The 16331-nt window shown below is 42.0% G+C and overlaps 4 protein-coding genes across 4 annotated transcripts; all 4 read left to right on the plus strand.

Moving 5' to 3' along the window:
• The first annotated feature begins 396 nt into the window (after window positions 1–396).
• LOC108921186 (olfactory receptor-like protein COR2) lies at window positions 397–1335 on the plus strand. The gene has a single exon (XM_018730538.2). The coding sequence runs from the start codon at window positions 397–399 to the stop codon at window positions 1333–1335; it is 939 nt and encodes a 312-aa protein (XP_018586054.2).
• Window positions 1336–3968: 2633 nt separating this feature from the next.
• LOC108921187 (olfactory receptor 146-like) lies at window positions 3969–4907 on the plus strand. The gene has a single exon (XM_029250888.1). It carries the CDS (start codon window positions 3969–3971, stop codon window positions 4905–4907), a length of 939 nt encoding a protein of 312 aa, XP_029106721.1.
• A 2892-nt stretch (window positions 4908–7799) lies between these two features.
• LOC114910400 (olfactory receptor 52Z1-like) lies at window positions 7800–13016 on the plus strand. The gene is made up of 7 exons (XM_029250889.1): window positions 7800–8734; window positions 11092–11230; window positions 11635–11677; window positions 11785–11946; window positions 12047–12063; window positions 12209–12284; window positions 12940–13016. Exons 1-7 carry the CDS (start codon window positions 7800–7802, stop codon window positions 13014–13016), a joined length of 1449 nt encoding a protein of 482 aa, XP_029106722.1.
• A 1018-nt stretch (window positions 13017–14034) lies between these two features.
• LOC108921189 (olfactory receptor 1020-like) lies at window positions 14035–14973 on the plus strand. Its single transcript, XM_029251096.1, has 2 exons — window positions 14035–14382; window positions 14512–14973. Exons 1-2 carry the CDS (start codon window positions 14035–14037, stop codon window positions 14971–14973), a joined length of 810 nt encoding a protein of 269 aa, XP_029106929.1.
• The last annotated feature ends 1358 nt before the right edge of the window (window positions 14974–16331 follow it).

Genomic DNA, 16331 nt, shown 5'->3' on the forward strand with positions numbered 1-16331 from the left:
GGGGAAAATGAAAGCCCTTTAAAAGGGACAGAAGGTGAAATGATTTGCCGGAACTCTTGTGGACAACACTTGTGTTTGTTAACATCAATGTGCTTCTCTCACTGGTAAGGGAGTGCTTTCTTAGTAGGACAATAGTAACTGCAAATAAATTCAATAGTGAGACAAATTCAAAAGCAAGTGAGGTTACTTTTAATTACTTAATTAAAAGTAATTCCAGACCATGATTTTCAGTTAAGTCTAAAGTTTCTTTTTCTAGCCAAAAAATACTAAAATGCAATAGTAGATGCATTTTATTTAGATTAAGACTTCTGGTGAAAACATGAATTTACATCTTAATTAAATTATTCATTGAGTTTATATTTTCTTGCATGTGTCTTTTTCCATTAGAAGATACACATGGACAATGGATCAGACATTGGCTACATGCTACAGCTGGAGGGTGTTGACCTTGCACCTCAGTTTGTTTACCCAGTGTTTTTCATTCTGCTTTTCACCTATCTAATCCTCATGTTCACTAACACAGGACTCATGGTCCTCATCGCCACGGAAAAGAGTCTACAGCAGCCCATGTACCTGTTGTTCTGTAACCTGTCGTTCAATGATATTATGGAAAACACAAACCTTCTGCCTCGATTAATGATCGACCTTCTCTCGTCTGAGCGATATATTAGTTATGTTGAGTGTGTCATTCAGGCATTCTGTAATCACACATTCTCTGCAGCGGCTCACACAATATTGATGATCATGGCATTTGACAGGTATGTGGCCATATGTAACCCTCTGAGATATTCCTCCATCATGACCACCAGCATGGTGGCGAAGTTGTCAGCAGGTGCTTGGGGCTCAGCATTGCTCACGGTGTCAGTCTTGCTTGGGCTCACCATTCGATTGACTAGATGCCGGTCATTTCTCATGAATATGTACTGTGACAATGCATCTTTGTTCAAGCTTTCATGCCAAGATGTGTCAGTCAACAACATCTTTGGTCTTTTCTACACAGCACTGTTCATTAGTTCTTCATTGCTTAGTATAGGCATCACCTATTTTAAAATAGTCACCGTTTGTTTCACCAGGAAAAGCAAAGAACTGAACAGCAAAGCACTTCAAACTTGTTCCACTCACTTAGTACTCTACATGATCATGTTGTGGTCTGGCCTTCTCAGCGTTCTCTTTCACCGCATTCAGATCTACTCAGGCTATCGAAAGTTGATGTCCATTTTGTTTCATGTTGTCCCAGCGAATCTAAACCCCATTATTTATGCACTGCAAACAAAGGAACTAAAAAGCAAGGTAAAGAAATTATTTCATTCAAAAGTTTCTAATACATACAGATAAAACTTAAAAGCAACCCACAAAAATCGTTTCATTTTTTAGAGCAAATACATTTTGTAACATGAAATTACTGGAATCATTGCAAATATCTTCATTGTGTTTATTAAGTCTGAAGATTTCTTGATTAAAAACAATTGAAAATGTGTCTTAATACTACTGTATGCTTATGTTTACTGCAAAGTGGTACTAATTCACAAAAGAATGATGATGTTTCCAATCTGATCCGCAATGATATGGGCAGCTACTTGAGTAATGTGTGCTGACAACAATGGTGGTATTAGGCAAATTGTGCTTTCATTATCAGGTATGTATATTTAAAGCTCTTCTTCCGCTCTGAAATGCCCTCTTTTCTGCACTGAGTTGCATGTTTGTCAAATCAGTACATGTAGGTGGTGTGCGGCTCATTGTAACTCTACCTGACTTACACCTACAGTCATCCATTTAAATTCTGGTATAGTCTCCTTCACTGATTACTTTTGAATAATTCTAAATAAAAATAACAGCTCTGTATAGGACATACAGTGCGCTCTCTGTACATACATGATATATTTCTGACATTTAGGGGTACACATACAAGGCAAGTTGCTGTTAAACACATGCAACTACAATCCATCCATCATGAAATAAAAACTTTTTAAGAAACAAAAAAAAATAACGATTGATGCATTAGTCATAGCAGTTGGACCCTTTACATGGTTTGAGTACGTACAATAATAATGAGTTTAGTGCAAAACTACAATCTCCTTCCCTCTAATCCTTCCTGAAATGCATGCTGTGAGATTTACACATTGGCAGCCTTCTCTGAAGAACTGGCCAGTGAACAATGTTCTGCTATATATGTTGTGCTACACATTGACTGTACAGAGCAGTATGATATCAAAATGTAGAAGTGTCAGTTCTGTGGTTATAGAAACAGGTTAGACATTCAGTTAGTAGTAATAGTCAGCATGACTGACAGGGGCTTTGGTTGTGTTAGGCTGCTGAATGGTTGTGCTCACATCTGTGGAACACTCTTATGTAACTTTGTTTTTCTGTGTTGTAAATGATGAAGATAACCAGAGCTTTTATTATAAATAAATCAATTAACTGATTTGTCAGTGCAGTGGAAATTTCTTTAAAAATCTACCAGTTTATTTATTTATTTATTTATTTATTTTTTACTGCATCACATTTTGCAACTGAAATAAACAGAACTTGGAGTTGAAAAGGAAATTCAGAATGGATGCAGTTCACAGGATCAGATCTCAAGTTCAGATTTTATACAGTCCCAAAGTCAGATAATATCCAGAAAGGCTGGTGATACAGACGCCGTCCCAAACAGCGATGATTTGCTACCACAGCCTCTGAGCCATGATAACTATGTATAGCAGCAGAATACAGCAACCGCATAGTGATCCAAAGCCATGGTCAGCAGGGTCCTCCTTATCACTGCCACAAAAAGGAGGACATACTATAAATCTGTGCAGAACAGCCTTTTCACTGGGACAGATTTTGTTTCTGTCAGAAATTTAAAAAGCATGTTAGACAGGTCCACACCTGTGTAGATGATCTCCAGAAAGGACAGATTATGGAGGAGGGCAGAAGTTTGAAAGCACTACATATTATCTGCACATACCATTGACTTAAAGGATAATTCTGTAAGTGAGAACGAAGATAGCAAAAGAAGACTGTGACTCCAGTTTGATAAAATCAATAAAATCAGCTGAGTCACAACTGAGGAGCTCATATTGATGAAAGGCTAACTGACCTCTGCTGGAGCTCAGACTTAGGCAGTATTGTACAATTCCTGCCACTAGATGTGGGATTACTTCGAAAAATATCATATCCTTCAAATTTCTGTAACAATAAAATAGAATTATCTGAAATCAATAGTTAGAAATAATTCACTTTAATGCAGGCTTCATTTGCTTGTCAGTCACCCTGGGGAATTACACAATATATTTTAAGCTTGAATAGGATATCGTCAATAATATGATTCACACACACACACACACACACACACACACACTTTCGGAACCGCTTGTCCCATACAGGGTCGCGGGGAACCGGAGCCTACCCGGCAACACAGGGCGTAAGGCCGGAGGGGGAGGGGACACACCCAGGATGGGACGCCAGTCCGTCGCAAGGCACCCCAAGCAGGACTCGAACCCCAAACCCACTGGAGAGCAGGACCTGGTCCAACCCACTGCGCCACTGCGCCCCCCGTTAATATGATTCAATGAGTCTTAAAACAACATAAAGCAAATCAACTGAGCAATGCATACTTATTCATACAATGACACAAACACTTACATCACTCAAGTCACTGAGGGAAAACGGAAACTAGATAAAAGAGGAGGAGCTGAACAGATCTGGTAGAATTGCAGTGGACGGGCTTCATGTTTAAAGTCAAGGTCAACATATTTCGCTCACTGGTAAGGAAGAGTGCATTTCCACTCCAAGGCAGTCTCAGTTTGCTGATACTATCATTCAGTAGAAAAAAGAAAAAATAAAACGGTACAGTAATTTATAGAGGACCTGCTGAGATTCATATGCACAATGACTGTAATGAAAGATATAAAGATAGGGGTACAATTTCAAAGAAAAGTGATATCAATTTTTCTTTATTCTATTTTCTTTTCCGTTAAAGGATAGACATGGACAACAGAACAGTCACTCTCAACATGCTACAACTGGAGGGTGTTGACCTTGCTCCTCAATTTGTTTACCCAGTGTTTTTCATTCTGCTTGTTACTTACATTCTCATCATGATCACCAATACAGGACTTATTATTCTAATTGCAGTGGAACGGAGTCTTCATCAGCCCATGTACCTCTTATTTTGTAATCTGTCTTTCAATGATATTATGGGAAACACTAACATTCTACCTAGAATAATGATGGACCTTTTCTCAACTGAAAAATACATTGGCTATGTTGAGTGTGTCACTCAGGCTTTCTGTTCTCACATATTTGCTGCAGCTGCACATGTAATACTAATGATCATGGCTTTTGACAGATATGTGGCCATATGTAACCCTCTGAGATATTCCTCCATCATGACCACCAGCATGGTGGTGAAGTTGTCAGCAGGTGCTTGGGGCTCAGCATTGCTCATGGTGTCAATCATGCTTGGGCTCACCATTCGATTGACTAGATGCCGGTCATTTCTCATGAATATGTACTGTGACAATGCATCTTTGTTCAAGCTTTCATGCCAAGATGTGTCAGTCAACAATATCTTTGGTCTTTTCTACACAGCACTGTTCATTAGTTCTTCATTGCTTAGTATAGGCATCACCTATTTTAAAATAGTCACTGTTTGTTTCACCAAGAAAAGCAAAGAACTGAACAGCAAAGCACTTCAAACTTGTTCCACTCACTTAGTACTCTACATGATCATGCTGTGGTCTGGCTTTCTCACCATTATCTTTCACCGCTTCCAGATCTACTCAGGCTATCGAAAGTTGATGTCCATTTTGTTTCATGTTGTCCCAGCGAATCTAAACCCCATTATTTATGCACTGCAAACAAAGGAACTAAAAAGCAAGGTAAAGAAATTATTTCATTCAAAAGTTTCTAATACATACAGATAAAACTTAAAAGCAACCCACAAAAATCGTTTCATTTTTTAGAGCAAATACATTTTGTAACATGAAATTACTGGAATCATTGCAAATATCTTCATTGTGTTTATTAAGTCTGAAGATTTCTTGATTAAAAACAATTGAAAATGTGTCTTAATACTACTGTATGCTTATGTTTACTGCAAAGTGGTACTAATTCACAAAAGAATGATGATGTTTCCAATCTGATCCGCAATGATATGGGCAGCTACTTGAGTAATGTGTGCTGACAACAATGGTGGTATTAGGCAAATTGTGCTTTCATTATCAGGTATGTATATTTAAAGCTCTTCTTCCGCTCTGAAATGCCCTCTTTTCTGCACTGAGTTGCATGTTTGTCAAATCAGTACATGTAGGTGGTGTGCGGCTCATTGTAACTCTACCTGACTTACACCTACAGTCATCCATTTAAATTCTGGTATAGTCTCCTTCACTGATTACTTTTGAATAATTCTAAATAAAAATAACAGCTCTGTATAGGACATACAGTGCGCTCTCTGTACATACATGATATATTTCTGACATTTAGGGGTACACATACAAGGCAAGTTGCTGTTAAACACATGCAACTACAATCCATCCATCATGAAATAAAAACTTTTTAAGAAACAAAAAAAAATAACGATTGATGCATTAGTCATAGCAGTTGGACCCTTTACATGGTTTGAGTACGTACAATAATAATGAGTTTAGTGCAAAACTACAATCTCCTTCCCTCTAATCCTTCCTGAAATGCATGCTGTGAGATTTACACATTGGCAGCCTTCTCTGAAGAACTGGCCAGTGAACAATGTTCTGCTATATATGTTGTGCTACACATTGACTGTACAGAGCAGTATGATATCAAAATGTAGAAGTGTCAGTTCTGTGGTTATAGAAACAGGTTAGACATTCAGTTAGTAGTAATAGTCAGCATGACTGACAGGGGCTTTGGTTGTGTTAGGCTGCTGAATGGTTGTGCTCACATCTGTGGAACACTCGTATGTAACTTTGTTTTTCTGTGCTGTAAATGATGAAGATAACCAGAGCTTTTATTATAAAGAAATAAATTAACTGAAGGGCGTGTGGTGGCGTGGTGGCGTGGTGGTGGGTTGGCCCACGGTCCTGCTCTTCGGTGGGTTTGGGGTTTGAGTCCCGCTTGGGGTGCCTTGTGACGGACTGGCGTCCCGTCCTGGGTGTGTCCCCTCCCCCTTCTAGCCTTACGCCCTGTGTTACCGGGTAGGCTCCGGTTCCCCGTGACCCCGTATGGGACAAGCGGTTCTGAAGATGTATGTATGTAAATTAACTGATTCACCAGTGCAGTGAAAATAAAAAAGTTCTACCGCTGCATTATTATTATTTTTTTCTTACAGCATCACATTTTGCAACTGAAATTAACATAACTTTGAAGTGTAAAAGGAAGTCCAGAATGTATGCAGTTCATAGGATCAGATCAATTGCTGTCACGCGGAACCAAGGACACCGGGACGGCTGGACCCAAGTGCAGGATCGTTCGTCAAGAACTTAACGGTCAGGCGAGTTCTTGTTGCCCGGGACAAGCGAAGAGTCGGTCGATCGGCAGTCAGAGTGAGAGCGAGAATCCGTGGACATGGACAGGGGACGATGCAAAGGGTCGGAAGCCAGAAAACGGATTCAGGAAGCAAGGGATGAAGTAGAGAAGGACGAAGAGCAGGACATAGCGCAGGAGGACAGTTGTCTCAGTGAGATTCCGTGAGTGTACGAGAGCTGAGAAGGATCTTTTAAAGGCGAGTGCTCAGTCAGGTGCTTGGCTGGTGTCAGGTGCTGTTGATTGTGGTGCAGGCGTGGACATGGCAATAGTTCAAATTTTATAAAAATCCCAAGGTCAGATAATATCCAGAAAGTCTGGTGATACAGAGGCTGTCCCAAATAGTGGTCATTTGCTACCACATCCTCTGAGCCATGATAACTATGTAGGGCAGCAGAATACAGCAACCGTAACCGAGCTCATATTGTTGAAAGGTTAACTGACCTCTGCTGGAGCTCAGACTTAGGCAGTATTGCACAATCCCTGCCACTAGATGTGGGATTACTTCGAAAAATATCATATCCTTCAAATTTCTGTAACAGTAAAATAGAATTATCTGAAATCAATAGTTAGAAATAATTCACTTTAATGCAGGCTTCATTTGCTTGTCAGTCACCCTGGGGAATTACACAATATATTTTAAGCTTGAATAGGATATCATCAATAATACGATTCACACACACACACACATTTTCGGAACCGCTTGTCCCATACAGGGTCGCGGGGAACCGGAGCCTACCCGGCAACACAGGGCGTAAGGCCGGAGGGGGAGGGGACACACCCAGGATGGGACGCCAGTCCGTCGCAAGGCACCCCAAGCAGGACTCGAACCCCAAACCCACTGGAGAGCAGGACCTGGTCCAACCCACTGCGCCACTGCGCCCCCCGTTAATATGATTCAATGAGTCTTAAAACAACATAAAGCAAATCAACTGAGCAATGCATACTTATTCATACAATGACACAAACACTTACATCACTCAAGTCACTGAGGGAAAACGGAAACTAGATAAAAGAGGAGGAGCTGAACAGATCTGGTAGAATTGCAGTGGACGGGCTTCATGTTTAAAGTCAAGGTTTAACATATTTCGCTCACTGGTAAGGGAGAGTGCATTTCCACTCCAAGGCAGTCTCAGTTTGCTGATACAATCATTCAGTAGAAAAAAGAAAAAATAAAACGGTACAGTAATTTATAGAGGACCTGCTGTGATTCATATGCACAATGACTGTAATGAAAGATATAAAGATAAGGGTACAATTTCAAAGAAAAGTAATATCACTTAATTTTCTTTTTTCTTTTCCGTTAAAGGATAGACATGGACAACAGAACAGTCACTTTCAACATGCTACAACTGGAGGGTGTTGACCTTGCTCCTCAATTTGTTTACCCAGTGTTTTTCATTCTGCTTGTTACTTACATTCTCATCATGATCACCAATACAGGACTTATTATTCTAATTGCAGTGGAACGGAGTCTTCATCAGCCCATGTACCTCTTATTTTGTAATCTGTCTTTCAATGATATTATGGGAAACACTAACATTCTACCTAGAATAATGATGGACCTTCTCTCAACTGAAAAATACATTGGCTATGTTGAGTGTGTCACTCAGGCTTTCTGTTCTCACATATTTGCTTCAGCTGCACATGCAATACTAATGATCATGGCTTTCGACAGATATGTGGCCATATGTAACCCTCTGAGATATTCCTCCATCATGACCACCAGCATGGTGGTGAAGTTGTCAGCATCTGCTTGGGCCTTTTCCTTCTTTATGGTGTCAATCCTGCTGGGACTCACCATTCGACTGACTAGATGCAGGTCGGTCATTGTGAATGCTTATTGTGACAACGCATCTCTGTTCAAGCTTTCATGCCAGGATGTGTCCATCAACAACATTTATGGTCTTGCTTACACAGCATTGATTGCCGGTTTATCATTAGTTATTACAATCGGAACATATTTAAAGATTTTCACCATTTGTTTTGTCAAGAAAAGCAAAGAGCTGAACAACAAAGCAATTCAGACTTGTTGCAGCCACTTAGTGCTCTACATGATCATGCTGTGGTCGGTCTTTCTCAGCTTTATTTTTCACCGCATCCAAATGTACTCAGGCTATCGAAAATTGATGGCTATTTTGTTTCATGTCGTCCCAGCAAATTTGAACCCTGTTATTTATGCACTGCAAACAAAAGAACTAAAAAGTAAGGTGAAGAAAATACTTCATTCAAGAGTACCTAACAAGTCTAGGTAAGGTTATATTACTTATTTTTTAGTTTTCGGGGAGGGGGGTGCGGTGGCGCAGTGGGTTGGACCACAGTCCTGCTGTCCGGTGGGTCTGGGGTTCAAGTCCCGCTTGGGGTGCCTTGCGACGGACTGGCGTCCCGTCCTGGGTGTGTCCCCTCCCCCTCCGGCCTTACGCCCCTGTGTTCCCGGGTGGGCTCCGGTTCCCCGTGACCCCGTATGGGACAAGCGGTTCTGATAATGTGTGTGTGTGTGTAGTTTTCAGGGTTTAAGTCAAGAAAATTTGTTACATGTTCATTGCCTTCAATATTATTAATAGCCTAGTGTTCTTCTAAAAATTATACCATAAAATAAGTTTATTTCTTCATGCAGTTGTTGTACTTTGCAAAAGAACATTTAGTTCAAATTCCCTTTGAAACACTGTACAACCAAATAAAAGTTAAAATTTGAATAAAAATATTACTATGCCATTGCTATCTATAATTCTGTGTTGAGTTAATTACATTTCAATGAAATACATTTGTTGCAATACTTTCTGAAAATTTATTATGGACATTTAGCAAAAACAAGACTGTCACTCCAGTTTAATAAAATCAGTACCGTCAACTGAGGAACTCATATTGTTTAAGGGTTAACAGACCTCTACTGGAGCTTAGACTTAGGCAGTTTTGTACAATCCCTTCCATTAGACATTGGATTACTTGGAAAAATGTCATATCTTTCATATTTCTGTAACAATAAAATAACATTTTATTGTCGCCCGGAGTGTGTCCCCTTCCCCTTCAGCCTTGCTAACTCATCACAACCCCGCTGAGGACAAGCGGTTTCTGACAGTGTGTGTAATTCTGAACTGCTTGTCCCATACGGGGTTGCGGGGAACCGGAGCTTACCCAGCAACTCAGGGTGTAAGGCCGGAGGAGGAGGGGACACACCCAGGACGGGACGCCAGTCCGCCGCAAGGCACACCAAGCGGGACTCGAACCCCAGACCCACCGGAAAGCAGGACCTGGTCCAACCCACTGCGCCACCGCGCCCTCTCTGTGTGTGTAATTAGTAGTTATAAATTATTCACTTTAATGCAGGCTTCATTTGTTTTTCAGTCACCCTGGAGTACTATACAATATATTTAAAGCTTTGACAACACACACACACACACACACCTTCTGAACCGCTTGTCTCATACAAGGGCATGGGAAACCGGAGCCTACCCGGCAACACAGGGCTTAAGGCCAGAGAGGACACACCCAGGACGGGATGCCAGTCCGTCGCAAGGCACCCCAAGCGGGACTTGAACCCCAGACCCACTGGAGAGCAGGACCCCGTCCAACCCCCCCCCCCACTTTAACAACATATCATCAATAATATAATGTTTCAATGATTCTTAAATCAACACAATGCAAATCAATAGAGCAACACATATTTATTCATAAAATGAAACAAACTGTGACTGTCCCCAACCACGCACCCGACAACCATGTGCCTGATGACCGTGTGCCTGACAACCACTCTGTGACAAATCCCGGATAGGGAATATAAAAGTACCTGGTCGGACGCACTTGGCTGCGGAACCTCAACCTGAACACGCGTACACATGACCCACACTCTGAGACCTCTACCACCCTCCACTCTGTGATTGTGAATCAGACTTCTGTGTTATAGAAATAAATGCACCTGCATTTAGTGTGTGAGTGTCATGGAGTGAGTGTGTTTCACTGATGCATGGATGAGTAACCCCTTGTAAGTAGTGCATCTAGCAGTGTAGTCACCTTGGTGAATAAGGTGTGTGGGCTAGTAACACTACGTAATATCCGTTGTAAGTCGCTTTGGATAAAAGCGTCTGTTAAGTGAATAAATGAGTCCGTCAGCCTCATTTCCTGTGTTCACCATGACAGAAGGTTCTGCCTCTTATACCTACACAATGATGCTCGACCAGCTACACCATGCCGTCTCCACTCAAGGCACCCTGCTAAGTTCCCATGAGCAGTCCCCGTTCCAGATTGAGGAGACCCTCCAGGGGCTTGTGCAAGTGGTCCAGATCAGCTGAATCGTACAGTTGACAGAAGCCTCATGATCCCCGCAGCCCCCAAGCCAACCGCCGCACCGGCCCCTGTGACAACTAGCCCCCCAACCAGAGACCTCCGCTTGGCAACCCTGGAGAGGGATGAGAGCATGAGCTTGTGTTCGCTATCTCCCTGCGGACCTTCCAAGCAGACGAAACAAAGATCACTTACCTAATCTCGCTCCTCACAAGTCCTTCACGGCAATGGGCCACTGCAGGTTGGAAGTCCCGCACTCCCTTGACCTATGAGATATTGAAAAAAACTGTTTAAGGCGGTTTTTGATCATCCCCTCTCCCTGCTAAGCCATAACAGAATGCCTGATGAAGATCCAGCAAGGCAATTGCTCAGTGGCAGAGTATTCTTTGGACTTCTGGACTCTAGCCTAGTAGAGCGGCTGGAACTCCTAGCTAGCTTCCGGAACGGGTTTCACCCCTGGATCCAGGCAGGTGCCTATCAGGGAGAAGAATGGGCCTTCGACCCGACCACTTTGTGGAAATGGCAATAACTATTGATGATCTGGCTCAAGAGCAGACCCTTTGGGCACAGCTGGTCTGTTCCCAACCCTCAGAGGAGGCTCCGGAATTGATGTAAACTGTCAAGGCTGGCTGAACCCCAACGAAAGAGTGCCATTTCCAAGACCAGTTATGCCTCTACTGCAGAGTGTCTGGCCATCTCTGTGCAGTCTGCTCGGTTTGGCTGCCATCACGGAAGGGAACTAAGAGCACAAAGGCAGATGCCCTTTTGCACTTATATGCCAGCAATCCTACAACCGACAACCCCAAACCGATCCTGCCCAAGAACTGTGTTGTAGCTACGGTGCGCTGACACTTTTTCCGTGATCTCCAGGTCACACAGACAGCCGAGCTTGGCTCGCCCAATACACCCGACGGTAAGGAGTACGTGCCAGGGAGACTGTTACCAGCACTCCTGTAGTGGACCCATGACTCACCCACAGCAGGACACCCTGGCATCAGCTGAATGCTTTCCCTCCTCCAGGGGAGGTTCTGGTGGCCCTCCATGCAAGAAGGCATCTGGGAGTACGTGGAGGCCTGCGCAACCTGCTCCCAGGCCAGGACCCCAACCCAGAAACCCACTGGGTTTCTGGAACCACTATCGGTGCCCTCACGACCCTGATCACATGTGGCAGTGGACTTCTTGGTGGGCTTTCCCTCAATAGAATTAAAGACTACAATACAAAACTTAGTTGACTAGTTTTCCAAGGCCTGTGGCCTGATCCCCCTGCTCTGACTACCCACAGCCCTGGTGACAGCAGAGGTACTGTTCCAGCTGGTATTTCACTTTTTCAGCCAAACTGAGGACATTGTGTTGGACTGTTCACCTAGCGGGTTCGGAAGGCTTTCTGAAAGAAGATGGGGGTCTCGGTAAGCCTCACCTCCAGTTACCACTCCCAATCCAACAGGCAGACAACAGTTGCAGCAGGACATCAGTTGGTTCCTCCGTAGTGATTGTGCCCATAGGCAGCATCAGTGGGCCAGGTACCTGCCTTAGGTTAAGTACACCTACAATGCCCTGACCCATTTCTCCACAGGTATGTTGCCGTTCTAATGTGTCTTAGGTTCCCAACCAGCTCTGTTTCCTTGGTGCTCCACACGAAGGAATGCACCCGTAGTCAACATCTGGTACCAGGCTAGTGCGGAGACGTGGCATGCCCCCAGGAGACACCTTCAGCGGAGCACCCACCGAGAAAAACAACAGGGCGACCGGTATCAACGCACCCTTTCCTTCCAGCCAGGGCAGAACGTGTGGTTGTCCACTTGGGACCTGAAATTTTGTCTCCCATCCAAGAAACAGCCCTTGCTTCATCAGACCCTTTAAGTTCCTCTGCCAGGTCACACCTGTCTCTTACAAGCTCCAGTTACCCCTGCGCTTACGTGTCCATCCCACCTTCCACATGTCCCTGCTCCAGCCCTGTGGAACTTCTCTTCTCCAGGCCCCAAGTGACGTTGCTCCAACCCCATTGGTTCAGGTACATGGGGGCCCTACCTATACCATCCGGGTGCTTCTGGACTCCCATCGGTGGCAAGGAGGCCTACAGTACTTGATGGATTAGGAGGGCTATGGGTCGGAGGAACAATGTTGGGTTACTGCACGTAAAATTTTGGACCCTGTTCTTGTCACGGATTTCCACAGGGATCATCCAGACCGGCCTGCGCCCCATCCCAGGGGCGTCCTCCCTCCTAGCTTTGGGTAGCAGGAGCCACCCATAGAGGGGGGGTACTGTCACTGTGCCGGACCACGCGCTTGATGACCACACTGTGACTAAGTGACTGGTCATACGCACTTGGCCGTGGAACCGCAACCTGAAAAAACGCACTCCTTGCCCACACTCCAAGACCTCTATGACTGTAATTGTGAATCAGACTCTTGTGTTATAGAAATAAACGCACCAGTATTTGAGTCCGTCAGCCTTGTTTCCTGTGTTTGCCATGACACAAACACTTACATCACTCAAGTCACTAAGGGAAAATGGAAACCAGATAAAAGAGGAGGAGCTGAACAGATCTGGTAGAATTGCAGTGGACGGGATTCGTGTTTAAGGTCAAGCTCAGGATATTTCATTCACTGGTAAGAGAGAGTGTGTTTCCACTCCAAGGCAGTTTCAGTTTGCTGATACTATCATTCAGTACAAAAAAGAAAAGTAGTTTCTAAAGGATCTGCTGTGATTCATCCGCACAATGATTGTAATGAAAGGATTAAAGATAGGGGTACAATTTCAAAGAAAAGCGATTTCACTTAATTTTTTCATGCAAATGATAGCCAGAAGCATAGTGGTTCGAGCATTGGACCCTTTGGACCCCACAGTCGCAGATTTGAATCTCACTTTCAAATGCAGTATCCTTGAGAAAGGTACTTACCCTAAATTACCGCAGTCAAAATTACCCAGCTGTACAAATGGGTCAATAATTGTAGGTAGATTAACATTTTAAGTTGTTTTGGAGAGAACTGTCAGATAAATCTAGAAATTAATTTTTATTTTTTCCATAGTTTGAATAATCTGTGTACAGTATTTGCAAAGAAATCTATAAAAATTTTACTGCCATAAAAATTCTGTGAACATTTTTCATTTCCAATGCATGTTTTGTTTCCTAGCTTTTTTGAGGAGCAATTACATTTTTAAGAGTTAGACTTCGATTGAAATTTCAGTAAATTATGTATTATATAGATGTGAGAATTTAATAACAACACACTCATCCATGTCTTTTTCTTTTCCATTAAAGGATAGACATGGACAACACAACATTCGCTCTCAACATCCTACAACTGGAGGGTGTTGACCTTGCTCCTCAGTTTGTTTACCCAGTGTTTTTCATTCTGCTTGTTACTTACATTCTCACCATGATCACCAATACAGGACTTATTATTCTAATTGCAGTGGAACGGAGTCTTCATCAGCCCATGTACCTCTTATTTTGTAATCTGTCTTTCAATGATATTATGGGAAACACTAACATTCTACCTAGAATAATGATGGACCTTTTCTCAACTGAAAAATACATTGGCTATGTTGAGTGTGTCACTCAGGCTTTCTGTTCTCACATATTTGCTGCAGCTGCACATGTAATACTAATGATCATGGCTTTTGACAGATATGTGGCCATATGTAACCCTCTGAGATATTCCTCAATCATGACCACCAGCATGGTGGTGAAACTGTCAGCATCTGCTTGGTGTTCAACATTAATTATGGTAACAATCCTATTGAGCCTCACCCTTCGATTGACTAGATGCCGGTCATTTGTCATGAATGTGTACTGTGACAATGCATCTCTGTTCAAGCTTTCATGCCAGGATGTGTCCATTAACAACACTTATGGTCTTGCTTACACAGTGTTTATTTCCGGTTCATCGTTAGTAATTACAATCGGAACATATTTAAAGATATTCACCATTTGTTTCACCAAGAAAAGCAAAGAACTGAACAGCAAAGCACTTCAAACTTGTTCCACTCACTTAGTACTCTACATGATCATGCTGTGGTCTGGCTTTTTCAGCATTATCTTTCACCGCATTCAGATCTACTCAGGCTATCGAAAGTTGATGTCCATTTTGTTTCATGTTGTCCCAGCGAATCTAAACCCCATTATTTATGCACTGCAAACAAAGGAACTAAAAAGCAAGGTAAAGAAATTATTTCATTCAAAAGTATCTAATACAGATAGATAAAACTTAAAAACAACCCAAAAAAATCTTTTCATTTTTAGAGCAAATACATTTTGTAACATGAAATTACTGGAATCATTGCAAATATCTTCATTGTGTTTATTAAGTCTGAAGATTTCTTTATAAAAAGTTAATTGAAAATGTGTCTTATTAGTACTGTATGCTTATGTTTACTGCATAATGGTACTAATTCACAAAAGGAAAAAATCTGATACCAAGTGTCTGAGCTTGCTTTTTATTTTATTGTGCAGTTAAAGCAATAACATTTAATTCTCTCTCCTTCAAAAAATCTTTTAAGGCACTTGAAAGGGCCTAAAAAATTTCGCTGAGACCAACTTCTGTCTTGATATCAAAACAGCTGCATGAATTCATATAATACCATTTGTCTTGATCCTGAAGTTTCCAATCTCATCCCAATGCTATGGACAGCTACTTGAGTAATGTGTGCTGACAACAATGGTGATATTAGACAATCTGTGCTTTCATTATCAGGTATGTATATTTAAAGCTCTTCTTCCGCTCTGAAATGCCCTCTTTACTGCACTGAGTTGTATGTTTGTCAAATCAGTACATGTAGGTGGTGTGCGGCTCATTGTAACTCTACCCGACTTACACCTACAGTCATCCATTTAAATTCTGGTATAGTCTCCTTCACTGATTACTTTTGAATAATTCTAAATAAAAATAACAGCTCTGTATAGGACATACAGTGCGCTCTATGTACATACATGATATATTTCTGACATTTAGGGGTACACATACAAGGCAAGTTGCTGTTAAACACATGCAACTACAATCCATCCATCATGAAATAAAAACTTTTTTAAGAAACAAAAAAATAATGTTTGATGTATTAGTCATAGCAGTTGGACCCTTTACATGGTTTGAGTACGTACAATAATCATGAGTTTAGTGCAAAACTACAATCTCCTTTCCGAAATGCATGCTGTGAGATTTACACATTGGCAGCCTTCTCTGAAGAACTGGCCAGTGAACAATGTTCTGCTATATATGTTGTGCTACACATTGACTGTACAGAGCAGTATGATATCAAAATGTAGAAGTGTCAGTTCTGTGGTTATAGAAACAGGTTAGACATTCAGTTAGTAGTAATAGTTAGCATGACTGACAGGGACTTTGGTTGTGTTAGGCTGCTGAATGGTTGTGCTCACATGTGTGGAACACTCTTATGTAACCTTATTTTTCTGTGTTGTAAATGATGAAGATAACCAGAGCTTTTTTTATAAACAAATAAACTAACTGATTTGTCAGTGCAGTGGAAATTTCTTTAAAAATCTACCTGTTTATTTATTTATTTATTTATTTATTTTTTACTGGGGGGGCGCGGTGGCGCAGTGGCG

This window comes from Scleropages formosus, chromosome 4, assembly GCF_900964775.1.
Source record: "Scleropages formosus chromosome 4, fSclFor1.1, whole genome shotgun sequence".
Classification (NCBI taxonomy): Eukaryota; Metazoa; Chordata; class Actinopteri; order Osteoglossiformes; family Osteoglossidae; genus Scleropages; species Scleropages formosus.